Below are 27,167 nucleotides of genomic sequence, written 5' to 3' on the forward strand. Positions count from 1 at the left end.
TAAGGTGCTCGATGAAATGTCTGAGAGAATGATGCCGCTTGATTTTACACAAAACAAAAATGATATGAGGTGCCGGAGCGACACTTAAGCTTTCTCCTCTTTCTTTCCTCCTCGATCAAGGTTAAGCAACTTTACCCTTTCATTTGTACGGTGCAAATTTCCACTATTTATATATATTATGATGTTTTGTAATGGTTTTTTGATAAACTTAATTATTTGATGTAGATGAACCGGCGGTAATGGATGTACGTTGACCGACGTCTACCCGAGTTCACTTCGGGCCTGAAAGAATTTATCCGTGTGGCTGAGGAAAACCCATAGGCGGATGGTTTTATGTGTTATCCATGTGTTGATTGCCGGAACTTAAAGCAATACCCTGAATGGCAAGTCATTCACTCCCACCTGCTTTGGAAAGGTTTCATGCCCAGCTATAATTGTTGGACCAAACATGGAGAAAGATGGGTTATAATGGAAGATGACGATGAAGAAGAAGAGGATGATGATATGTACCCTAACTACGGTGATACTGCAACAGGGCATGATGAAGATGAAGAGGCAGGAGAAGGTGAAGATGAAGAGGCATCAGATGAGCCCGTTGATGATGATCTTCGTCGGGCCATCGCTGATGCACACAGAGAAGCAGAAACTGAAAACGAGAAGCGAAAGTTAAAGGGCATGTTAGATGATCACAAAAAGAAGTTATACCCAAATTGCGAAGATGACAACACAAAGCTCGGTGCCACACTGGAGTTGCTGCAATGGAAGGCAGAGGCTGGTATATGTGACAAGCCATTTGAGAAGTTACTGAAAATAATGAAGAGGAGGTTTCCAAAGGATAACGAATTGCCTGACAGTACGTACGAAGCAAAGAAGGTTCTCTGCCCTCTAGGATTAGAGGTGCTGAAGATGCATGCATGCATTAATGACTGCATCATCTACCGCGCTGAGTACGAAAATTTAGAAAAATGCCCGGTATGCACTGCACTGCGGTATAAGATCAGGCGGGATGACCCTGGTGATGTTAAGGGCGAGCCCCCTAGGAAGAGGGTTCCTGCCAAGGTTATGTGGTATGCTCCTATAATACCACGGTTGAAACGTCTGTTTAGAAATAAAGAGCATGCCAGGTTGTTGCGATGGCACAAAGAAGACCGTAAGAAAGACGAGATGCTGAGACACCCCGCTGATGGGTCGAAGTGGAGGACAATCGATAGAGAGTTCCCGGACTTTGCAGATGACGCGAGGAACTTAAGGTTTGGTCTAAATACAGATGAAATGAATCCTTTTGGGGAACAGAGCTGCAGTCATAGCACCTGACCTGTAACTCTATGTATCTATAACCTTCCGCCTTGGTTGTGCATGAAGCGGAAGTTCATTATGATGTCAGTGCTCATCCAAGGCCCAAAGCAACGCGGCAACGACATTGATGTGTACCTACGGCCATTATTTGAAGAACTCTTACAGTTGTGGAGCAAACCAGGTGTACATGCATGGGATGAGTACAAACATGAGTCATTTAACCTACGAGCGTTGCTTTTCGTGACCATCAATGATTGGCCTGCTCTTAGTAACCTTTCAGGACAGACAAACAAGGGATACAATGCATGCACGCACTGTTTAGATGAGACCGAAGGTGCATATTTGAATAAATGTAAGAAGGATGTGTACCTGGGGAATCGTCCATCTCTTCCAAAGAGGCACCCCGTCAGAAAGAAAGGCAATCATTTCGGAGGTGAGGCAGATCACCGGGAGAAGCCTGAACTCCGTACCGGTGATGCTTTACTTGATATGGTCAAGGACATAAAAGTAATCTTTGGAAAGGGTCCTGGCGGTCAATCTGTTCCGAATGACATCATTACCGGACACGCACCCATGTGGAAGAAAAAATCTATATTTTGGGATCTACCTTATTGGAAAGTCCTAGAGGTCCGCTCTTCAATCGACGTGATGCACGTGACGAAGAATCTTTGCGTGAACCTGTTAGGCTTCTTAGGCGTGTATGGGAAGACAAAAGATACACCAGAAGCACGGGAGGACCAATATCGTATGAAAGTCCCAAAAAACAAGCAAGAACAGAATTACAAGAAAGATACAGGGAGTCGCTTAAGTCCTGCCAGCTACGCTCTTACCAAAGCAGAGAAGGAAATCTTTTTTGAAGTCCTTTACAGTATCAAGGTGCCATCTGGATTCTCATCAAATATAGAGGGAATTATAAATATGGCAGAGAAAAAATTCCAAAACCTGAAGTCGCATGACTGCCACGTTATTATGACGCAGTTGCTTCCGGTTGCACTGAGGGGGCTTCTGCCGGAAAATGTTCGAATACCCATTGTGAAGCTATGTGCATTCCTCAATGCAATATCTCAGAAGGTAATCGATCTAGCTAGTCTTCCAAGGTTACAGAAGGATGTGGTGCAATGTCTTGTTAGTTTTGAGTTGGTGTTTTCACCATCTTTCTTCAATATTATGACGCATCTCCTGGTTCACCTTGTCGAAGAGATTGCCATCCTCGGTCCTGTATTTCTACACAATATGTTTCCCTTCGAGAGGTTCATGGGGGTCTTAAAAAAATATGGTCATAACCGTGCTAGGCCAGAAGGAAGCATCTCCAAGGGCTATGGAACAGAGGAGGTCATTGAGTTCTGTGTTGACTTTATTCCTGACCTTAAAGCGATTGGTGTTCCTGAATCGCGGCATGAGGGGAGACTAAGTGGAAAAGGCACACTAGGAAGGAAATCAATGATATGTAGGGACGGGATTTCTTTCACTCAAGCACACTACACAGTTCTACAAAGTTCCACCTTGGTGGCCCCGTATATCACTGAACACAAGAATATTGTACGCTCCCAACACCCGGGGCAGTCAGAAGACTGGATTACAGATAAACATATGCAGACATTCGGCGGTTGGCTCCGAACACATCTCATTAATAACAACGATATTGGAGATCAGTTGTACTTGTTGGCCGGGTCACCATCTTCGACTGTAGTGACTTTCCAGGGGTACGAGATAAATGGAAATACCTTCTACACGATCGCCCAAGATAAAAAGAGCACCAACCAAAACAGTGGTGTCCGCATTGATGCAACAAACACTAACAGTGGGGAAAATGACACATATTATGGTTACATAGAGGAGATATGGGAACTTGACTATGGACCTTCTTTTAAGATCCCTTTGTTTCGGTGCAAATAGGTCAAGCTGGATGGAAAAGGGGTAAAGGTAGACCAGCTATACGGAATGACAACAGTGGATCTCAACAATCTTGGTTACAGAGATGAACCATTCGTCCTAGCCAATGATGTGGCTCAGGTTTTCTATGTGAAGGACATGTCCTCCAGACCGAGGAAAAGAAAACATAAGGAAACGAGCTCATCCGATGAGCCAAAGCGTCACATAGTTCTTTCAGGGAAAATAACCATCGTGGGAGTCGAGGACAAGACAGACATGTCAGAAGATTATAATAAGTTTGCTGAAATTCCTCCCTTGACAGTGAACATTGACCCAAGCATCAAGTTAAATGATGAAGATGCTCCATGGTTACGGCCGAAGAAGGTTAAATGATGAAGATGCTCCATCGTCAAGTTAATTGAAGAATGTTCATGGCACAAATGAGTATCTCAAAATGGTGTCACATTTATTTTTGTGTAATCATGTAACTGTATGTAAGATATTAAAAGTGGAGATGGTTGGCTTTTTGTAGCATATTTATAGAGTCGTTCACGGGCTTGCAGGGAAATTTTTCCGAGGCGCAACTTCCGAAGATGCCCTAGGGCATGTGCACCAACGACATCTTCGAGAAGCTGCTCCACGGGAGATTTCCCAACCCTTTCCCCAATACTGTTAGAGGAGATGTAGTCTTTCATGGGCTTGCAGGGAAATTTTTCCGAGGCGCAACTTCCGAAGATGCCGTAGGGCGTGTGCACCAACGACATCTTCGAGAAGCTGCGCCACGGGAGATTTCCCAACCCTTTCCCCAATACTGTTAGAGGAGATGTAGTCTTTCATGGGCTTGAGGGGAAATTTTTCCGAGGCGCAACTTCCGAAGATGTCGTAGGGTGTGTGCACCAACGACATCTTCGAGAAGCTGCGCCACGGGAGATTTCCCAACCCTTTCCCCAATACTGTTAGAGGAGATGTTGTTGGGTGTATACTAGCAGCTTCCGAGCGGGACTCTCCCCGGAGGGGCTATATATAGCAATGTGCCTCCAGATAATCCCCCCGAGATGAGGCCACCCCAGATAAGGCAAACACCAGATAAGCCTCCCCCAGATTTAGCCCCCCCATCTTTAGCACCGATTCCAGCCAGGAACCGGGATAAAAGGGGTATATAAACTAATCCACCATCTTTAGCACCGGTTCCAGCCAGGAACCGGGATAAAAGGGGTATATAAACTAATCCACCATCTTTAGCACCGGTTCAAGCCAGGAACCGGGATAAAAGGGGTATCACCATCTTTAGCACCGGTTCAAGCCAGGAACCGGGATAAAAGGGGTATATAAACTAACGACAACGACTTTATTGAAATTTAACAAGATACATTAACTAAACTTAAACTAAAACAACGACAACGACTTTATTGAAATTTAACATTAACTAAAGTTAAACTAAAATAACAACTTCTACTAGTTCTTCCGCGCATCCGCTGCTGCCCTCCTGGCTGCCGCCTCCTGCCGTAGCTCCTCCTCACGACGACGCTTATGCATCTCATCACTATCCAGATCCGCCACACGTGGCCGCTTATGCAGCTCCTGGAGACTCTGCCTCTCAAATGCTTCTATGGTAGCCGCTAGCGCCGCCTCCTCCCACTCCTCTATCTCTGCGAGCTGCGGATCCACCTCATCCGCTGCTGCCCTCCTGGCTACCGCAGCTGCTACTACAGCTCCTCCCACTCCTCTATCTCTGCGAGCTGCGGGTCCACCTCCACCAGCGGCGGGTGCGGCTTTGGGGGCATTGTGCAATGGGCTAGGGTTCGGTGATGAGTCAAATGGGAGAGACGGGGGCGTACTATTTATAGAGGGCGTGTAGGCGGGAAATCTCCATGCTGCGCGTCGTGGCGGGGAAATATCCCGCGCGGCGTCGTCGCGTGGCGGGAAAATATTCCGCGCGGCGTCGCGTGGCGGGAAAATATCCCGCGCGGCGTCGTCGCGTGGCGGGAAAATATCCCGCGTGGCGTCGTGGCAAAATAACTTGCGCGGCGTCGTGTGACAGGAACCTATCACGCGCGGCGTCGTGGCGGGAACCTATCCCGCGCGAAACACCCAAAAAAAAGGCGGGAAAAATGCAAAAGGCAGCGAAAAAAATGGACCTTTTGCACCGGTTCGTGGCTGGAACCGGTGCAAAAGGGTCTTTTGCACCGGTTCTAGCCACGAACCGGTGCAAAAGGTCCGCAGTATAAACTGCCCCGCGCCCACCCGTCTTCTCCATTCGCGCGAGGAACAAGTCCCTGCCGTCAGGCTGCCCAATTTTAGAGCCGCGCCGCCGCCGCCGTCAGGCCGCCTCCCGCGCCGCTGCGCCTCCCGCGCCGCCGCCGGCTGCGCTGCCGCAGCCCGCGCCGCCGCCTCCTCCGCGCCCGTCCCCGCGCGCCAGCTCCGCCGCCACCGCCCGCGCCCGCCCGGCCGCGCGCCGGCTTCCTCCGCGGCAGACGCCGCCGCGCCGCCGCCGACCGCCACCGCCCGCGCCGCCGCCACCGCCACCGCCCACGCCGCCCTTCTTCTCCGGCCGGCAGCCTTCAGAACCGGCTCTAAGGCTTCGTCGAGCATGCATGGCAATGATCGGGCTAGGAAGGCACACTAGAATTTCTTATCTCGTAAGATCCGGCCACATGTCCAACGTGTTGAAGGAAAACGACCCGCGCCTCGCGTCGTCTCCTCCAGGCGACGCGGGGGGCGAAACCCTAACTCACCCCGCCGCCCTCCCTCGCCCCTCGTCGTCCCCGGAGGTGCTGCCGGTCGAAGACCACGGCGCCGGTGAAGGGGACGGCGGGGATCTCGGATCTCGGCCCTCGGCTCCTCTACGCGGCCACAGGAAGGGAGGTCGCCGCGCGTGGCTCGCCGGTGCTGCTGTCGCCGCCCGCGGCCGCCCCGGTCCAGGTACGTCTCTCCAGGCCGGCGGGTCCTCTGGATTTGCCATGGTTGGGGTAGGTGCTGGTGCGGGTGTGGCTGTTGGGGGAGACTCGGTGGGGGCTTTTGGGCGTCGGAGCGGCGGCTCCGGGCGGTGGTCTTCGGCGTTGCCTCGCGCGGCGGCCATGTTTGGCTCGCATCTCCGGCCGTGAGGGCGGCGGGGCGGCGTGGCCTTGGATGCAGGGCGGCGGCCCGGGGCAATCTGGTGGGCTCGGCTCCAGGGGTGGGCTCGGGCGGCGGCGCTGCTCCAGGGGTGGACAGCATTGCCTGGTGCTGGACTGTTACTGGCCGCGGTCACTCGGGTGATGCGGAGGTGGTGATGTGTAGCACCTGTCTCTCGCTGTCGCCTCGCCATGATCTTGACGAGGTGCTGGGCCATTTCCGCGGAAAATGAACCATATTTCCCCAGATCCGAGGTTTGTCGGGTCAATCTGTGAGATGGGATGGACTAAGGCGGAGTGGATAGGCCATCGCGCGATCTTGGAGCTCTTGCTTGGTTGATTGGTGCGGTCGGTGTCGGCGATGAGCTTGGAGTAGGTGACTCTTGGGATTGGGTCTCCCCATCTCCTTGGGCCGGCAACACTTGAGGAGGTGTTGTCGGCGGTGTCTGGTTTCTGGTTCCTTTCTACGGTCTCATGGCGTTGGCCGGCTACTGGCGGGACGGGAAACCGGCGAAAGCCGTGCAAGGCTATGGCCGGTGCGGGTGACGATGACGTCCTTGACGCCATTTACCTTCTTGGAGGCGCCACCAAATGTCCCTCCTTTTGTGTGGCTGGATCACGCCTCCTTGCGAAACTTGCGTGCTTCTCCGGTCGGGGCGAAGTCTGTCTTCATCGACTCTAGGCTCACCCTCTCACCCTCCTTGCGCTTCTCGCCGCCACTGTCTCCTGGTTACAGTTACACGGTGGTCATCCCGGTTCGGTCGGCTACCTAGAAACCCAGGGGTGGTTGTCTAGCTTGGCGTCTTGCCACGGGTGACGCCGATGATATCTTCTTCAAGCCGTGGACTCAGTGTGTCGTTGGACAAGCGTCAAGGTTGCGTCTTTGGGGTGGTGTTTGGGCTAGGGCGAAAGCTCGGCAAGGCCTTGGCCGGTGCAGGCGACGTCGACGCCCTTGGGCGCCGTCTTCCTCCTTGGAGGCGTCGCATTCAAGCCCTCCTCCTTCAGAATCTCGAATCATGAAGTCAACCAAGCTCCTTCGGTCATGGGCGTGCTCTGTTTCTGCTTGGGAGGTCTGTTAGTCTGGACAGTGTCGGCGCCGCGCCCTCTCAGCAGGATTCTTCGCCTCTTAGCTGGGCTCAAGATCTCTACCTAGTTCCTAGTTAGCGTTGCTTGTTCCCCCTTTTGTTTCTCCTGTTGTCCTCCAATGCTGTAATGTTGCGCTGGTAACCCCAGCAGGTCCTTGTAAGTGTCGATGTACTGGTTTCCGTCCTACCGGGCGTTATTAATTTAACGCAGGGCTTAGGCCTTCTCTTTAAAAATGTCCAACGTGTTCGCAGGATGTGCCGTCCTTGACATGTACACAACGTGCGACTGTGTGGATGATGTGCTCCGGACATTTGATGAGATGCCTGAGAAATTCCATCTCATGTGATTTCAGCCTATACGCACTATGGGAAACTGAAGGAGGATGCACACTGAATATGCTGACAAACAGCTAAAAAACTGTCAGGGCACATCTATTAGATACGTACACTACCATTTTGCTGGAGTTTGTGTTAATTATTAGTGTTCCTTGTATGGTGTTTCCCAAATTATGTACTATAGGTGGTTTTTCCTGCACCTACATGGCTGGAAACAAGTACTCCCTCCGTTCTATGAAACTTGTCTTTTTCGATAAAAGGTGCTTTATTACTCAAAAAGTTTAAGCATTACACCCAGCTTCTGCATAACTAAGATGCACACAGCCGTTCAAGTCTCATAAGTGTTCAAACAAAGTACTCCTAGATGAAAAAAGAGAAGAAAAAAACAGGAGACGATCCCGGCTAAGCTTCATTGGCCTCAATACGCCTATTATGCAGCCACCTATGTTGGAAAATAAACTTCTTCACCGTGTCCTCCAATCGTGTAGACACCTCTGTAAAGAGGTCACGATCCTCCAAACGTTGGAGTGGCGACCATGAACGGATAAAAGCCGTAGCGCGGTAGACAACCTGCAACAGAGAAGAATTTTTGTAATTAAAAACCTTGTCATTTCTACATAGCCAAAGCAACCATACGATAGCAATCGCGCCCACCCTGATAAGCGTTTTATACCTAGCGTCAATCCCGTTTAGCCAATTGCCAAAAATATTTGCAATGCTGCGAGGTGGATATACACTAGTAGAAAAAGAGGCTTTTGTTCAGAGCTGCCCGGAGCTTTAGCACCGGTTAGGCTACGAATCCAGACTAAACGGTGCATTAGCACCGGTTCGAGAGGTCAGAGCTTTAGCACCGGTTCGTGCGGGAGCTTTAGCACCGGTTCGTGCCACGAACCGGTACAAAAGGGTTGGCGTCAGCCGCGAACCCTTTAGCACCGGGTCTACCCTTTAGCACCGGTTCGTGGTATGGATCGCCTTTTTTAGCTCTGTAAAATACAAAAGAAAATAATAGAAAATTCAAAAAATAAAATCTTTTCAGATTCATGTATGTTACGCAACCTACTATTAGGGAAAATTAATAAATTTCAATTTCAATTTTTTTTTGCAAAAAAAGTTTAGAAAAAGATAAAACGGCTTTTCTGGTTGCATACGAAGTCGAAAAAAAACGTATAATATATCAAAATGATCGTGGAAAAAAGTTACATCCGAATTCTTAGCCAATTTTTAGATTCTCAAAATTCCAAAGGAAAATATGAAAGCAAGAAGATTTTAGATTTTTTTAAAAAAATAAGAAAAAATGATTTTTTTTTGAAATTTTATATTATTTTGTTGATTATTTCAGTTTCTAATTATTTGGAATTTTGGAATTTATTATGTTTTTTTTGATTTTTTTTTTGATTTTTTGAAATATTTCGAGTTTTTAATTAATAATTGAATTATGCATAAAGATTATTTGAAATTAATTGTTGCTTATTATTACTTAAAATCATTGTTGCTTATTTGTAAAATCATTTAGAATTCAAAAAATAAAATCATGTATTATCAAAGTCTAAGGGTTAATACAATTCATAGCATATTATTATCAAGGAGTTATGAGTGTAGTCTTGGAAGCGTGTGCGGAAGAAATGGAGAAGTTAAGCGTGCTAAAGGTGGGCTAGTGTGAGGATGGGTGACCGATCGGGAAGTTTGACCATAAGTATGTACTTTGACATGAGAATAAGGGTGATTAGAGTGGAAACTGTCAAACAATTCAAATATCTGAAAATAGAGAAATTCAAAAATTCAAAAAAATAATTTCAATTTTTTTTTTAAAATTTATAGCGAAAATTGTACCTGGACCGAACCGGTGCTAAAGGGTCCTCCAAACGCAGCACCTATCCCGGGCCACGTGGAGCCCCTTTAGCACCGATTCGTAACACAACCGGTGCTAAAGGGGTGGGGCTTTAGAACCGGATGCTTTGCACCGGTTGGGCAACCGGTGCTAAAGCCCCTTACCAACCGGTGCTAAAGCCTCATTTTCCACTAGTGATAAGGTAGAACCTATCTGAATGATTGACCATATAGACCTAGCAATTCGACAACTGAAGAAAATGTATTTTATTGTCTCTTGTTCGTGATAGAAAAGACATTTTGTACAGCCATGACAGTTACGTTTGGCAAGGTTATCTTGCAAAGACCTTTGTTTTCAAAGGTATCTTCATCTTCCAGATGGATTTATTATTAACAACCGGTTTACTGGGTATAATTAAGGCTTTGTACATGGAGCTAACCGAGAATTTACCATTCTTGGTGAGACTAACAAAATTCATCGACCCCCTGAATCAACTGGATTGAAGCTAACCTCTGTAGCAATTCATTCCATGTAGTCAGTCTGGGAGCACTAAGATCACACCTGAACGACATAGAGGGTGGAAAAGTTTCCATCACCTTCTGTAAGGTATCACCCTTATGGCGAATAATATTGTACAAAGCCGGATATTGTTCTCGAAGAGTAGTTGTATCCAACCATCTATCCCAGAACCTTATCTCAGACCCATTCCTAATGGAGAAGGAACCAAACACTAGTAGAAAAACGCTTATAGGTGGGAGCTTACTTCTGTGGCGCACAACCAAAAATGCGCCACAGAAAGTTGTTTTGTGGCGCACCAGACTCTGTGCGCCACAAAAATTGCTTATTTTTTTGGCGCACCAGGAATCCATGCGCCACAGAAACTATGTGGGGCCCACACCCTGCCACCCTCAAATCATTGGTTTCACTATTTCTATGGCGCACTGCACTTGGTGCGCCACAGAAATAACGTATTCTGTGGCGCACTAGCCTCGGTGCGCCACAGAAATAACGTGTTCTGTGGCGCATTGGCGCGGGTGCGCCACAGATATAACACCTCCTATATCATGCCGTACCCCCTCCCTCGCCGGTACCACTCTCTCCCCTCTCCCTACTGCCGCGCGCCGCCGCCTTCCATGGCGAGCGCTGCCGTCGCCGTCGTCGCCGCCGCCGCCGCCTTCCTCCGCGAGGGCCGCATGCCGCCACGCTCCACCCATCCCTGCCACCAGCAGCACAAGCTGCTGCGGCGTGGAGGAAGAGGGGTCGGCGCGGCGTCAAGGTGGAGGAGCCGCCGCCGCGTCAAGGTGGAGGAGCCGCCGCGACCTCCACCCCTGCCGTCATCGTCGGTGAGCTCCTCCACAACTGCCGTCGTCGTCGGTGAGCTTTCTCCCCTCCCCTCCCTCTTCCTCTCCCGCGCGAGCACAATGTGCTCGACGAAATGCCGTCGTCGTCGGTGATGCCCTGGTTCGATCCCCTCTTTGAATTTGATGCCCTGCAGGTTTAGGGTTCATAGGAATTTGATGCCCTGGTTTAGGGTTCATAGCAAAAAATGAAATGCTACTGGTTCATTTGATGCTACTGGTTCATTTAAATGCATGAAATGCTACTGGTTCATTTGTTGTGCTCAGTGAGGTTAACTGTTAACAATTTTCTTGATGGGTTCATAGGAATTTGATGCTACTGGTTCATTTAAATGCTTGTTGTGCTCAGTGAGGTTAACTGGTTCATAGGAATTTAAATGCATGAAATGCTACTGGTGGGCTTGTATACATACATATTTATAGTTTCTCTTGGTTGGCCTGGGATTAGTTTTCTGGACCCCAAGTAATTCTCTGTTGGGATTAGTTTTCTGGACCCCAAGTTTTCTGGACCCCTGATGATTTACTTGATGGATTCTTGTGAGCTTATGGTATGCTTATAATGCTCTGATTAGTGGGGATGCTTACTGGATCATGTGCATATAGTTCATATAGTTCCCTAAAAAGAAAGAATGCTCCCTGGCCAGATGCTTGATGTCTTAGCTCAGCCAATGATGCAAAGGCTGAGGCAAAAACTTGGATAAGAACAGATACTAAAATGTGTGATTTAAATGGAATGCTTATGATGGTATACTAAAATAGAGATATTCACAGTAGGGAATCATGTAAATGAATGCCACTGTGGTATCCTTTGAAGAAAATGGGAAGTTTCTGATGGTTTAAAAGACTAGGTGATGCTAGGTTATTAAGTTGGCTGTCAAGGTTGGTTTTATCTGGTTAACTTGGATAGGCTATGTGTTCTTGCTTACTTATGCATATCCATCTCTACTGGATTTACTAGCTCAGGCTTGGCCTCTCTCTTGCCAGCATCACTTGGTTACTACCAAGTGATGATTAATCTTTATGGTACCCCAGCTTTGTTTTGAACTCAACTGAGTAATGATAAATTTCTATTAGTTGTTGGCTTTGATGAAAATAGAGATATCCACAGTAGGGGATCATGTAAATGAATGCCACTGTGGTATCCTTTGAAGAAAATGGACTGTTTCTAATGGTTTTAAAAGGCTAGGTGGTGCTAGGTGATTCAGTTGGCTACCAAGACTTGTCTCATCTGGTTAGCTGGGATATGCTATGTGTTCTTGCTTGTTTAGGCATATCTATCACTTACTGGATTTACTGGTTCTTGCTTGGCCTCTCCTTTGCCAGCATCACTTGGTCTATACCAAGTGATGAATAATCCCTACGGAGCATCTGCTCCATGCTAAATGGTTCTCTTTATAAATGATTTGGTCTTTAATTTTATTTGTACTTGCCGATGATTAGAATGTTTGGTCACTTGTGCACTCTGGGGTGGGGCCAGTGAGCCTGGTGTGATGGCACAAATATCAATCTCTTGTGCATCCTACCTGGCCTCGCTGACCCCATCCCTGAATGTTAATATTTGTTTGGACCAACAAAGTATGAGGCATATGCTATCTAGTTGATACCACTTGGCTCTTTCTTCCTTTTTAGTGCTGATGATTAGAATGTTTGGTCACTCGTACACTCGGGGGTGGAGCAAGTGAGCCTGGTGTGATGGCACAAATATCAATCTCTTGTGCATCCTACCTGGCCTCACTTACTCCATCCCTGAATGTTAATATTTGTTTGGACCAACAAAGTATGAGGCATATGCTATCTAGTTGATACCACTTGGCTCTTTCCTCCTTTTTAGTGCCGATGATTAGAATGTTTGGTCACTCGTACACTCGGGGGTGGAGCAAGTGAGCCTGGTGTGATGGCACAAATATCAATCTCTTGTGCATCCTACCTGGCATCACTTACTCCATCCCTAAATGTTAATATTTGTTTCGACCAACAAAGTATGAGGCATATGATATCTAGTTGAGATACCACTTGGCTCTTTCTTCCATTTTAGTGCCGATGATTAGAATGTTTGGTCACATATACGCCGCAATATACTTTGTAGAAGACCCCCTTTCCCCGGCCGCCGTTCCGTGAACGAGTCCTTGACAAGACAACAACGTCGACTTGCCTCTCCGGCGCAGAACCACGTCAATCCCAGCCGCCTCCCTTGTGGCCGCGTCTCCTGCGCTCTTCTCCATGGCCGGACCACGATTGGACTCACCGGGGCCGGGAATAATGATAATCGCCATCACCACTATGGTCAGACTCCACATGTGACGAGTACTTTGCAGCAGATGCCACGTTTCTTCCCTCGCCGTCCAGTGAACGAGTCCTTGATGCAAAGACCGTGCCGGCCTGCCCAGCATCATGCCGGCCCCTGTTGCCCCGCTTCAGGCCGTGTCTCCCGCGCCCTTCACTCTTCGCCTTCTTGCCCGGTGAACCAATAGACTGATCGTTGGAATAAGGAAACCGATGACGGCCGATCGCAGGCGAAGAGTGAAGGGCGTGGGAGACACGGCCTGAAGCGCGGCAACAGGGGCCGGCACGGTCTTTGCATCAAAGACTCGTTCACTGGACGGCGAGGGAAGAAAAGTGGCATCTGCTGCTGTGAACTCTACACCTGTGGAGTCTGACGATAGTGGTGATGGCGATTATCATTATGCCCCCGGTGAGTCCAATCGTGGTCCGGCCATGGAAAAGAGCGCAGGAGACGCGGCCATAAGGGAGGCGGCTGGGACTGCCGTGGTTCTGCGCCGGAGAGGCAGGTCGGCGTTGTTGTCTCGTCAAGGACCCGTTCACGGAACGGCGGCCGGGGAAAGGGGGGCCCTTCTGCAAAGTATCTTTGCGGCGTATCTTAACTATGGTTTCTGACCATAGTATTTGTGTTGACCAACAATGTATGAGGCATTTATTCCATTTTGTCTTGTGCATCGGATTTGTTGGCCTTTCTTCCATTTTAGTGCCGATGATTAAATTGTTTGGTCACCGTACACTTGGGGGTGGCGTTAGTGAGCCTGGTAAGATAGCACAAATATCAATCTCTTGTGCATCGGACTTGGTCTCACTAACGCCATCCCTAAATGTTAATATTTGTGTTGACCAACAATGTATGAGGCATTTATTCCATTTCTCTTGTGCATCGGACTTGGGCTTGGTCTCACTTTCTTCTATTTTAATCAGAGGAGGAACCGGATGAAGTCCCCGATGCAAGCGAGCCTGGCGGGTAGAGAGGAGGGAGCAAAGGAGGAACCGGATGAAGACCGCTTTGTATCTCGAAATGGTGAAATTTTTAGGAATTAAGAATTGTATGTAAAACATTTGACACTTGTCACTATATATGTATCTCGATCGGGCTCTAAGTAATATGATGATGATGTCTATGTTATATCTGTGCAATGTACATGCTATTTATATTATATCTGCAACTGTATATAATCTGTATAATATATGTATATTGCTGTGTATAACCTGTATGTTTATGGCAGGGAGCTCAAAATCTTGTATAATACGAGCAATTTCTGTGGCGCACTGAAACGAACTTCTGTGGCGCATCTTTTTCTGTGGCGCACCGAAGTACTGGTGCGCCACAGAAACCTTAATTCTGTGGCGCATGAGAAGGTGCGCCACAGAAACCTTATTTTTGTGGCGAAGTTTCTGTGGCGCACCATCCATGCGCCACAGAATCTATTTTTGGTGCGCCACTAATGAGCCTTTTTCTACTAGTGAAATGGGAAAAAGTGCTTCTTAGTTGCCATAATGCAAGCCCAAAAGTGTGAATCTCTAGGTTTTCATATAACCTGAGATATTGCTTTTGAGTACACATACTTTTTCCGCAATAGTTGCTGCCAATAATGAAACTTGTCTTAAGTTTATCAAAATTTGGATGCTTTGACAAATCCAAGACTAGTTTCGTGAGACAGAGGGATTAGATATGATAGCCTTTTTTGGGAATAAATAAGGCTTACAGACAACTAAACAGCTAAGGGAATCCGCATCCTGAAAGCATGGCACAATAGTGTCTTTTTTTCTTTATTCCTTTTTTTTTGGAGATCAAAGAAGGGGGTATCTCCTCCTCAGCGTGACAAATCCTGAAAAAGCAGGGTGAGATGGAACACGTCTGTTGAACAACTGACAGTGACATGGCGGAAGAAGATCACGAAGAAGGCAACCATACAAATTACTGCCTCTTTTCTTTTCTTACCAATTCCAGTTTCAGTTCGATCGTTTAACTGCTACCTCTATGGTCATGGTGGCTTGCTTCTCTCGGAGCAAGATCAACAGCCCTTATGTCTCACAAACCTAAATTTATTGACATATTGAACAGAAAAACCTCAAATATAATGCATGGAGTAGCAGATATTTAGATTTCTTTTTTAATCCGCACCATAAATACTGTACTGTCCATTTTGATTGAACGTACTCAATCATACATTAACCATTACAGGATTATCAACCAGTTCTTGGCCACTTTATTACATATAGTTATAGGCAGTATTGAAATGCTGGCTCAAGCGTTGAGCCATCACAAGCCCATCTACAATCACCACATATAAAAACAAATTTAATCATAACATTATACATAGACAAACGCACGCGCACACACACACAATCAGCAAATTACAAATTATGTTACAAATCTCATAATTGAAGATTCCCGTGTTGATGCTCCGACCTTCGACTAGGATAGGCTATTCATCACACAAGCGGATATCGGCTTGCTTGATTAGGCTTAGAATGTGAGGTCTGTTACCATGAATGACGGCACAAATATCATCTGAATAGGTGAAAACCTCCAGATGCTCAAGCTTAGGAAACACTGAGTCCCCTATTTCGATCTTCTTCAGCATCACATCTAGTACTAATTTCTTGAGACTTTGGAACCCACTAATGAATACAAGATGGTCATCTGTGTCTACGTAGGAGTCATGGTTTAGGGCAAGAGTGGCAAGAAAGGGCAGTTTACCTAGCTTATTTATGAATTCATTCGTCACCTGTGTCTTCTTCAAATATAGCCTCGTCAAGTTTGGGAGATAGAAGCCAGAGCTGCTCTTTCGAGAATTTGGTGGTTGCACAATAACCCCCTTTAGTCTCATTTCCTGAAGTCGCGGAAGGTTGGAATGAGTGAACAAATATGAGATAATGATTTCACCTTGTATGCTTAGGACCACGAGGTACTGGAGTTTAAAGACAGCGGTCAAGGCATTGGCATTTCTGGCGGGGAGCTTCCATATGTACAACGATTCAAGGTGTAACATTTTCTCTAGAGTTGTTCTCTCCCAGCCATGAACATCGGGGGGCTTTATGCTTTCCAGAGTCTGCAAGTGCCTTAGGTGTCCGACTTTCCTAGGAAGGACGAGGAAGCCAAAAACATGGCGCAGCTCCCGAATCTTCCAGAACTCTTCGGGAAGTACCGTGACATTGGTGTCTCGAACATCTATTGTTTGGAGGCCAGCGATCTTTCCAATTGATGGTGGTATGAGCTCCAGAGAGCAGGAGGTGATGCCGAGGTATTGCAAGTGCACCACATTCCCAATATCAGATGGTAGCTTGTCTCCAATCTCAAGGCCATGCAGCTTGATGACACGAAGGAACTCAGATCCTTGCAGGAGTTGTCTTATGGCAGACTCCATGACCATGAGCTCCTTGGACTTGGAGTCGTTCGTGTGTCTTGAGTGATGGAGACAGGGGCATGCTTGGTTTTGCTGATCTTCTTCCTCTTCCCTAATATCATCCACCTTTTCAGAGTATGACAATATAGACCGTAGCCTGGGCAGAGGGTTAACGAGAGCAACATACTTGTCCCTATCACCCTGGAGGGAAAGGCGGCGCGGATTGGACAGCACAGAGATGTCATTCCCTCTATGGACTTCCACAAATCTTGCCTCCTGCGCCTCACGAAGCAAGTAGGCATGTACTTTGCTTTGGATGGCCACACGCTCGTCCCCAGAAGCTTGATCCGCCGCTGGTGGAAGGTTCACCAGCCTCCTTGCAATTAGCTCTTTCAAGTAGTGTTCGCCCACCTTCTCCATTCCCTTGCCATCTTTTGGTCCCAGAAATCCCTCCGCCACCCACATGCACACTAAGCTACGTGCGCTGATAAGTGTGTTCACTGGCAAGGCAGCAAAGTACATGAAGCAAGATTTTAGGTCATGTGGAAGGTCATCAAAGCACATGGATAATAAGGTGTCGAGGCGCTTCCATCGAAGGGCCTTGACCTTGAGGTTGTCAATCACTGTAGACCATTCTGCAGGGCACTCCTTTGTTCTCAAAAGGCCTGATAGAAGCACAAGTGCAAGTGGCAGACCACCTGTAATGTAGAAGATTTGTTCTTGGAAGTCTTCACGGACACTCTGATGCACATGTCTCCAGTACTGTTCATCTATGTCCTCTATGAAGAGTGTCGCTAGGAACAGGTTGGTGGCTTCATCCATAGTGAGATCATCAAGTTCAATGCATTGCCAGGTGGCGTGCGATGCTTCTGGTCTGGTCTGTGTGATCTGCACTACCTTGCTCCCGGCCTTGCCGTACGGAAGCTGAGTTAGTATGCGCTCCCACTCTATGCTGCTAACTTCACCATCTATAACCACCAAGTACTTACTTTCGTACAGTTCCTTCTCCAAGTTGTACAGTATCAACTTCAGGATGCTGGGGGCACTTAAATTGGGTGCAACGCTCACCCAAACCTGTACATCAAAGTGATTCTTGGTCTCGTGCTGCTCGTACATGTTCCCCACAAGCTTTGTCTTGCCCACACCACTCTTTCCTATCACATACATCACCTCTTGCCTTCCTGTGTCGTTTTCTGCCTTTAAGTATTTCATCAGGTACTCTAGCTGCTTCTCTCGTGCCACCAATGGAAGCACAATATTATCCCTGTAGATTTATTTTATATATTATTGGTTTACATATTCTCCACTCACATTGATGAAAAAAGAAACTCTACATACTCTTAGTTCTCGGAATGGAAGTTTCAATGTTTTTCAACACAAAAAATTGCAAAGCTTTTGGAGTTCCTTGAATCCTTTGACACGTCATGTTACTTGTTAGGGGGTAATATTTCTCGCAGTAATAGCAAAACAAGAATACAAAGACACACACTCGAACTGGGAAGAAATCTGGGTTCACATCAGTGGTGTCGCCGGTTGAACGATGGGAGACTAGTTAAGCTTGTAGGATCTTGGGTCTCTCGTTGGTAAAACCAAAGAATGAAAGAAGTCAATATGGCGTCTACAAGGACCACTCCACACATGCACTGAGTCACTCTACAAGGGGCGGCTCGGGCGGAAACCCTATCTGACGCCGCCCCCAGGTCCTCCTCTCTTATCTCTCCCGCTGCTGCTGGAGGAAGCCGGCTGTCAAAGGCGGTGGCGGGGCGGTATTATAGCGCGGCGGCTTATCGCACACGGGGAGCCCTTCGGCGTGGTCATCGTGGCGAAGGATGGGAGCTCGGGCGGCGGCACCGAGAGATGGTGGTGGTTCTCCCATGGCGCATGGCGGCGGGGGTCGCATTTGCCGGCCAGGACGCCGCCTAGGCGAGAAGCATGGCGGCGTGGTCCTGTGGCAGCGGTGCGGAAGCGCAACCCCTCATTGGCTAAGTGGAGGTGGCTCACCTCCGGCGTGCTCGACATCGTCAGGCTTCGGGCGGCGCATGTCGCCTTCTTCGCTACCGGTCAAGCCTTCGGGCTGCCAGTGGGGATTGGGGTGGCTGGTCTCGAAGAGAACCCATGTGTGGCGTGGGGTTTGCTGGCTTGGATCTAATAAGGGTAGTTTGGCTCTAGTGTTCTTCTTGCAACAAGTCTCTGATCTTCTTGATGATGGCCTCCTTGATCTAGCTCTTGGATATTTCCGCAGTTTGACATAAGGCGCTACTTGAAATCTAGAGTGGAATCATGCGGTCGTCTGCGCCCTTTTCTTTAGTCAGTGTGACTTCATTTTGGCGAGGGGTGAAGTTTGGAGTGTCTTTGTTCTTCAAGACACCAACGATAGCAGCAGTCTTGGCAAGCAAGGGTGGCAACACAGGTGGACTGCATTCTTGGTGGTGCTCCTCAAGTACCAAGCCACGATTTCTAGGGTGAAAACCCAATGTCTGGACATCATTGGTTGCAACTGGCAATGGACTTGCTGAAGACATTGTTTTCTCAGACTTTCTCCAGGGTGAAAACCTAAGATCTTTGATCGGGTGACATCAACGCTTCTGCATTGTTTCATTCTTAGATGCATTATTTTTGGAGAATCTCGTTCGTAGTCCGGGTGTTGTCTTCGGTGGTGGTCAGAGTGCTACTGTCGCGGGTGGTTCAATACTGCGATAGGACATTTGTTTTCTTTTCTCTCTTTTTTATATTTTTCTTGGCTGTGTGCATCCTTGATATCTTTGGACATCTTGTTGGTGAAGAGGATAAGTTTAATTAGTATCGTCGTGATATTCATATATTCATTTTATCGAAAAAAAAGTAGACATGGGTGTGCAATATCATGAGCTTATGAATTCAGGTGCAACCGTCTGGAAATTGTCGCATAGGATAACCTTCAACCGAGGTGGTTGCGCCCTATGAATATAATCAATGATGGATAGTAGTCTTTATGTTCTGTCCATTTTTTATCCATGAATTTTACACTCTGGATGATGATAAAGCTGCAATAATATTAAGTGTGTGCATATATATCCCCTTTTTGGGGGCTTAGTTAAATCTAACTCCTCTTGCCCCCGGGGGGTGATGGGAGGGGGAAACCCTAGCCGCCACCCACTGCCCCTCCCCAAATATCCTCCTCCTCCCCCGCCGGCACTAAGAGTAGCCTGGCAAAGCCTGGTTGTCGCCGGCAGCGGGGTAGGCCTCCTCGTCCCCTTGCACAAAGGATCAGCGCGCGTCGTCTTCTCTGATCTGTGGGGGTGTTGCAGCCAGGCACCATAGCGTGGTGGCTCCCGCGGCACGGTGGTAGGCCCTTTGGAGGGACGGCGGCTTTGGTCCCGATCTCTGGGCAGCAAGGAGGTGGATGGCGCGGGCTGCATGATTGTTGGTCGCTTCGGCGGCGGCGGTGTCTGCGGCTGCATCAAGTTCCAATCAGCCGGGTATGGATTCGTGTGGCTGCCTGTGAAAGCCGAGATTGACAATGACATCACCTCTTGGCATCGTTTTCCTTGTTGAAGGCATCGTTTTTGCAGCCCCCATCTTTTGCTCAAGCGCTCTTGGGGAAACCTTAGATCCGGGTGTCGTTGCCTATTCGACGGTACCTCGGAGGAGGGATCCTCACGAGGGGGAGAAGAAGTAGGGGCCATAGGGCGGAGAGTCCTCGGGACGGTGGTACGCGATTTATCCAGCTTCGGAACACCTGCACGGAGACAGGGCCTACTGCTGCTTGTCTGGAATTATCTGGGCGCTTTCGCGTTATCACAATGAGTTGTGGTTGTGCCCCTTAGGGCTCCCAGGATCCGGCTTATAAAGGCGCACGAATCTAGGGTTTACATGGAGAGTCCTAGCCGGATTACAGGTTGCCTAACTACGGTACAATGTCTTGCCGGGTACGTCAAGGATCCGCCTTCCACCTACGTCGTACTGGATCCGGGTTCCTCATGGGCCTCCACGGATCCGGCCTTCTCGGAAGATCGGCTGGGATCCGGCTCTCTGATCCTGGGCTGGACTTCATCCTTCACGATCAACAGCAACTGGACCACCCGATGGGCCGCATGCCACATCACCATCTGTGGGCCACCCGGGCTTGCCGGATCTAGGCACTGTCGATGGTACACCCATGAAGTATACCCACAACAGTAGCCCCCAGAGTTCTCCGAGATTCACCTCTGGTTTCCGCCTTGGTTAAGCTTTGTGTCTTCCAACATTCCTCTCGGTAACACGGGGAAACTTGAAGAACTCCAACTTCATTTTTTCTTCTTCCCAACTTTTAGTCGGAAAACTCCTTTATCCCGCGGGACTTCATCCATCGACAGTATTGTTACAACGTGTCTCCGGGTTACTTCCCTGCTGAGATAACGGTTGATAATTTTTAAACTTCTACCCGGAACCTCGAAAAGTTCAAACGGTTCCGCCAATCTTGGCGCCATTTTCGGGCGATCTGAGCGGTAACTTATCATTAGCCATTTTTACCGCTTAGGGTTTACGACACATGTCAGCCATCCAACGGCGCGGCGCTTGCGTTCCGACCACCGGATGCGAAGCACGAATCTCCTCCTGCGGCCTATAAATATCCCACCGTTCACCCTAATCTCTCATTCACCTCCCTTTTCACTTCTCCCCTCAGCGCCGCCTCCGAGCTCCTCCTCCTGCGTGCCGGAACCCGCCGGAAGATCGCCGGAGTTCGAGCGCCACCGTGAGCTGTTCATCCAGTTCAACGAGTTCTTAAGTCCGGCGAGCCACCGCAGCAAAAACTTCACCGCCGGCGACTCCGACCACCGCGGACTCCATTCCGGTAAGTCCTTCGAGCTCCACCTTCTGGCCGTGCTTGGTAGGGATGACTAGGGTGTCAACATTGGATCCGGCTAAATATAGTCAACTCGCATTTTCTTTGTAGATGTCTTCTTCAGCTCCGACTCCCTCATCCGAGCCGATCATGGCGCAGCCAATCTCTTCCGCCCCTCCTCCCTTCGTCCCAGTTCAGCTGGAGCCCTCAAAGGATTCCGGAAAGAACATCGAGGGATCAGCCAACCCGGAAGAAACCGCGGGAGCTGAACAAATGGAGAAGAAAGCGGAGGAGGCAGCCGCCAAAAAATCCAAGGCTCGCGCGCGAGACAGCGAAGCCAAGGGGAAGTGGTGGCCCTGCACCACCACGGAAGCCGAACTCCGCAACTTCGAGGCGGAGGGATTCTTGAGGCCCGGATCCTGGCGTACGGTTCCGGGTTCTCTGACTCCTGCTCCTGAAGCCGGAGAGATGGTGGTGACCAAGGCGCTCATCGAGCGGGGCTTCTCCTTTCCGCCCAGCGATTTCTTCACGGAAATCCTGAAGGCGTACGGGCTGCAGCCCCACAATATATCACCAAACAGCATACTGGCCATAAGCAACCATGTGACGCTGTGTGAAGGCCATCTCCGGATAAACCCGGATCTGAAGTTGTTCCAATATTATTTCTCCGTCAAGAAGGAGATGATCGCTCAAACCTCCTCGCTAGCTACCTGCGGGAGTATCACGTTCAAGCTCCGCCCCGGACGCATCTACCTGCCAACGGACCGCCATGAATCTGTCCGCTACTGGTCCGGAGGCTTCTTCTACTTGAAGGACATTTCTGATCCGACAAGTTCTAGAGTGCTGCCGGATTTCAAGGACGGCCCCCCCAGCGAGACACCTGCCTGGTCCCAATGCCCTCACTTCTCCGAGTCGCCTCAACTAACAAGGGTGGTTCGGCGGATCTGTAAATTGACAGAAGAAGGCCTAACAGGCAAGGACCTTACTATGTCATGGTTCACGAAGCTGATCCAGCCACTCCAACATCGGGATCGCCTGATGTACCACTACACGGGGCGTGACGACCTCATGCGCGCGTCCAAGGAAAACCTTTCCGCCGACGCGTTGGACAAGAGGATCCGGGTGCTGATTAAAGTTCTGCGTGATCTTCATATCCACGCGTGCAAAACTGATATCCACACGAATGGATCCGGAACCGCGGTAAGTCTTTTTGCTTACCAGCAGATTCTTTATTCGCTTGTGCTATTTTGTCTAAGAACTTTTGCCTTTGCCTGCTTAGCTTGAAGTCCTCGAGGAGAAGGACCTCGGAACCCTGACCAGAGTTCCTCATAGCGGAACCACTGATCCTGAGGCCGCATCCAACGCGGAAGCTCCCGAGGCTTCGACTCCTGCCAAGCGGAAGAGAGCCGCGCCCTCCGGCCCAGCTCCAAAACGTGCCCGCGAAGCGCCAACCGCTGCGGCTACCTGGAAGCTTGAGAGGGAGAAACAACGCCTCAAACTTATTGACACCAGCAAACAATCTCAGCCAAACATCACACGGTTTTTTGCCCCCTCTGCGTAAGTGCTTGCATTCCGACAATGAACTTAAATCTGCATGCATTCCGGCTTAATAATATACTTTCTCACGTTGCGCAGACAAAGTTCCGGAAGCAAGCCCCCCAAGGACCCAAAGAAGAAAGCCAAACCGTCCCCTGCCTCGATGCCAGTTACCCCAGAGGTGGAGGTTCCGCCCAAAGCCACCGCAACTGCTGCTCCGGAGAAAGATGTCATCAACGTTGATGACCTCCCTGAAGAGCCTGTGGTGGGATCCGACAAGGGCGCCTCCTCGTCCCATCCTCCGCCAGAAGAACCAGACGTTACTTCGACTGAAGCTCCGGCTAAGGATGTCGAAAGGAAGTTAAAACTGAGCGGTGCAACTGATACTCCCCAGACGCACCCGCAATTTTTTCCAGTTCTCACCAAGGTTCCCCTGTCGCAACGCCACGCAGAACTCACGAAGATGATGGAAGAAGTATGGGGGAATCCTGAGACGGAGCAGAAGGACCTTGCTGCCTTTGAAGATGGAGTCCGGGTCTTCTTTGCAAAGCACAAGCACTTGCACCAGGTAACACCAGCCCCCAAGCATTGGTTTAGGCTTTTCCGAATAACAAGCGTGAACTGATGCTTTACTTGTATGAACTTCAATATATCTTCATGTCCAGCACCCAAATGTAATATTTCCGGCTAACCTTTTCTGTTTGCTTCACAGAACACTCGCAAGCTACATGATGATCTGCGCGTGCATGTGCTAGAGCAGAAGGCGGAGATTGAGGCGCTGCATAAGAGGGACGCGGAGAGCCAAAAGGCAATTTCCGTCTTGGAAACTCGCCTGAAGAACCTCGAGGGTAAAGATTCCGACTGACCTCAGGCTTCTCAACGCATTCTCTCTTTGAAAAAATATTATTGTTTGAGTAATTTTCTTTTGCTTTCCGCCTTACAGAAGAACATGCCAAACGCCCATCCATTGATGAGCTTTCCGCGGAGCTCAAAGTTTTAAAAACTGAGCATTCCTCCCTCCAGAAATTCCTCAAGGAATCTTCCGAGAAAGAGACCAAGGAGAGAAGAGAGCGCGAAGAAAAGCACGCCAAGGAGCTGTCGGAACTTGCCGAGAAGCTGAAAACGAGCAACCAGAGGGTCAAAAGTCTGGTGTCGAAGTCGAAAGCTTATGAGACAGAGGCGGAAAATATTGACAAGATGATCTTCTGTAAGGACTTTATATTCTTCCGCCCTCGTTACTGCATTCATCCAGGCTGATACCCGGAAACTGACCATTCGATTCTTCTGACAGCATGTCTTGGATTCGAATGGCCGCCGGAATCTCCGCTCTCTAGGACTGAAGCGTATGAAGAAGCGCGCAATTCCATTGATGACCTCTTTGAGGCTTATCGGGGCATTGCCGAATCTTTGTCACTGAAGAGAGCCCGCACCACCCTAATCGACAGGATGACGAAGCTTATGCGGGTGGTGCCGGAACTGATCAGGGACTGGCAAGAATCTTCCGCGCGCGGAGCCGCCTCCATTGCCTTAGCAATGTGCAAAGCACACTTCCCTACCATGAGCTTCGCTTCCATCACGCGCGGAGTTCCCAAGGGCACCAACATTAAGGCAGCTCTCGCGGAAACCAAGGGGTATGATACACTGTTTGCCAGGCGAGTTGATCACTCGTTCTGGTACAAGAAGAACGCTCCCCCTCCTGGTTTCTCTGACAACGAAGAAGACGAAGACGAGGAAGACGCAGAGGAAGGATCCGGGTCCAGCGCCCATCGCTCCGACGAAGATTCCGACCAGGGCTCCGGCAAGGACGATTCGTATCAAGCCTCGGAGGAAGATGGTCAATCCTCCGAGTGATCCCTGAAAAACAATCAGACGCATCATTTTGGCCCCATCGAGGGTTTGTAATATAACTTAAATATTCTTAAGTAGCTAGGAACGAAACAAATGCATGTGGATGGAAAACTTATCCTGCGATCCGTTTAATATATGTGTGCATGTTTTGTTTATTGGAAAAGCAAGTGCTAGTTTCTAAGTTTTCCGGCTTGTTCACTTGACCTTCCACGAGCCGGAGCCGGAAAACGCTCTCCTGCGGCGACGAAGCCTAATGGCGATCCGTCAATAACCACGGAAACGAGCCCCCAGCCGAGGTGCCGGAAATCGCTACCAGGAATCCGTGAATTCGCAACAAAAAACTTGTCCACCAGAAAACTTAAGCTCACGTCCTAAAGGACGATTTTGAAAAAATCACAACTGTCATACACGCCTAGGCGGAAATATCCAGCTCTGCGGTTTTAGTCAGAAAACTGTACATGATCGAAAAATGAACAACTAAAGGAGGTAAAAGACTCAAAGAGTGAACCATATGCTTTATTTCATTGATCATGTATAACTGTTACAAGGTATGTAAAAATTGCTAAGTGTGGAAAGGACGTAGCTGTGCTATATTCCAAGGGCGGTCTGTTTCATCGTAAATGTCACCCGGATCCTCCCGTTTACATTTCCGGTGCCAATTGGCAGGTCTATCTTTCAATTCACGGAAGTCAACGAGGTAATAAGATCCGTTATGCAGTACTTTGCTGATGACAAAGGGTCCTTCCCATGGAGATTGCAACTTATGCTCTTTCACCTGTCGAAGGCGGAGGACCAGGTCTCCAGTTGTAAACGAGCGATTCCGAACTCGACAGCTATGATAGCGTCGAAGTTTCTGCTGGTAAATGGTGGAACGCTGGTCATCTAAGTTCCGAGCTTCTTCAATCAGGTCCACAGAAAGCTGTCTGGCCTCGTCAGTTGTGTCTTCATTGTAGGCGGAAATTCGCGGGGAGTCGTGGATGATGTCGGAAGGAAGTACAGCTTCGGATCCGTATACTAGGAAGAAAGGGGTGAACCCGGTTGATCTGTTAGGGGTAGTTCGCAAACTCCACAGAACAGAATCCAACTCCTCGGCCCAAGCTCCGGCTGCGCGTCGCAGCGGTTCTTCAAGGCGAGGTTTTACTCTGGCTAGTATGAGACCATTGGCTCGCTCGACCTGCCCGTTAGACTGCGGATGTGCCACAGATGCCAGGTCTAGCCGGATCCCAAGGTCATAACAATAATCCTTGAGTTCTCCTTGTGCGAAATTCGTACCATTATCTGTGATTATGCTGTGTGGGATGCCGTATCTCACTACGAGGCTGCAGACGAATTTTAGTGCTGTAGCACCATCGGCTTTTCTCACTGGCTTTGCCTCGATCCACTTACTGAACTTATCAATAGCGACCAAGAGGTACTCAAAACCACCAGGAGATGATTTTTTTAGCTTTCCAACCATATCCAGCCCCCAGACCGCGAACGGCCAAGTGATAGGGATGGTCTTTAGCTCCTGAGCCGGAGCATTTGGTTGGGTAGCGTAATACTGACAACCTCGGCAGGTTTTCACTAATTTTTCAGCATCTTCTTTGGCTGTGAGCCAGTAAAATCTTTGCCGAAAAGCTTTTGCAACGAGGGACCTGGGAGCGGCGTGATGCCCGCAATCACCAGCATGAATCTCTCTGAGGATTTCAATGCCATCTTGATGTGAGACGCATTTCAAAAATACCCCAGTTGCACTTCGTTTGTAGAGCTGTCCATCAACTATTGTGTAGGATCTTGCTCGTCTGATGATCTGTCGCGCGAGGACCTCATCCTCCGGCAACTTCTGATCAATGAGGTAATCCAGGAAAGGCTGTGTCCAAGCCGGAATGACAACCATCACTTCCTTAGCCGGAGACACTGCCACCTCTGGTTTTTCCGGGTCAGCGCCCTTCATCGAAGGTATCCGTAGGTGCTCAAGGAAAATTCCGGGAGGGATAGGTTTCCTGCCGGATCCGAGATTGGATAGCATATCTGCCACTGTGTTATCATCTCTCCTGACGTACTTGACTTCGTATTCGAGGAAACACTTAGCGATCTCGTCAACTTCGTCTCTGTAAGCCGCCATGACGGAGTTTCTGGCGTTCCAGGTTCCGGCTACTTGTTGTGCCACCAGGTCGGAATCTCCGCAACATATGATGTGCTTGATCCCAATTTCCTTAGCGATGCGCAGACCGTGTAGTAGAGCCTCGTATTCCGCCATATTGTTTGTAGCTTTGAAGTGAATCTGCAGAACGTACTGCAATTCTTCTCCGGTGGGGGACTTCAGTGTGACTCCGGCTCCTGAGCCTTGATGCTGCTTGGATCCGTCAAAATGCATGACCCAAGTTTCTGGTTCCGGCTCAAGTTCGGCGTTCGGAGCTTCTGTCCAATCAGCGATGAAATCCGCCAAAATCTGAGATTTGATCGCAGTCCTAGCTTT

At 48.9% G+C, this 27,167-nt stretch overlaps 1 protein-coding gene and 1 pseudogene across 1 annotated transcript in view; one reads left to right on the forward strand and one right to left on the reverse strand.

Annotated features, from left to right (window-relative positions):
• The first annotated feature begins 225 nt into the window (after positions 1–225).
• On the forward strand, positions 226–3,576 carry LOC139831223 (uncharacterized; annotated as a pseudogene).
• An 11,727-nt stretch (positions 3,577–15,303) lies between these two features.
• Positions 15,304–27,167, reverse strand: part of LOC127298798 (putative disease resistance RPP13-like protein 3) — a 32,673-nt gene continuing 20,809 nt past the window's right edge. Inside the window, exon 3 of the mRNA XM_051328654.2 lies at positions 15,304–17,785. Within this exon, the coding sequence (XP_051184614.1) occupies positions 15,601–17,785 (2,185 nt within the window). The 3' untranslated portion in view covers positions 15,304–15,600. The remainder of the gene's footprint in view (positions 17,786–27,167) is intronic.

Source organism: Lolium perenne, chromosome 5, assembly GCF_019359855.2.
Source record: "Lolium perenne isolate Kyuss_39 chromosome 5, Kyuss_2.0, whole genome shotgun sequence".
Lineage (NCBI taxonomy): Eukaryota > Viridiplantae > Streptophyta > Magnoliopsida > Poales > Poaceae > Lolium > Lolium perenne.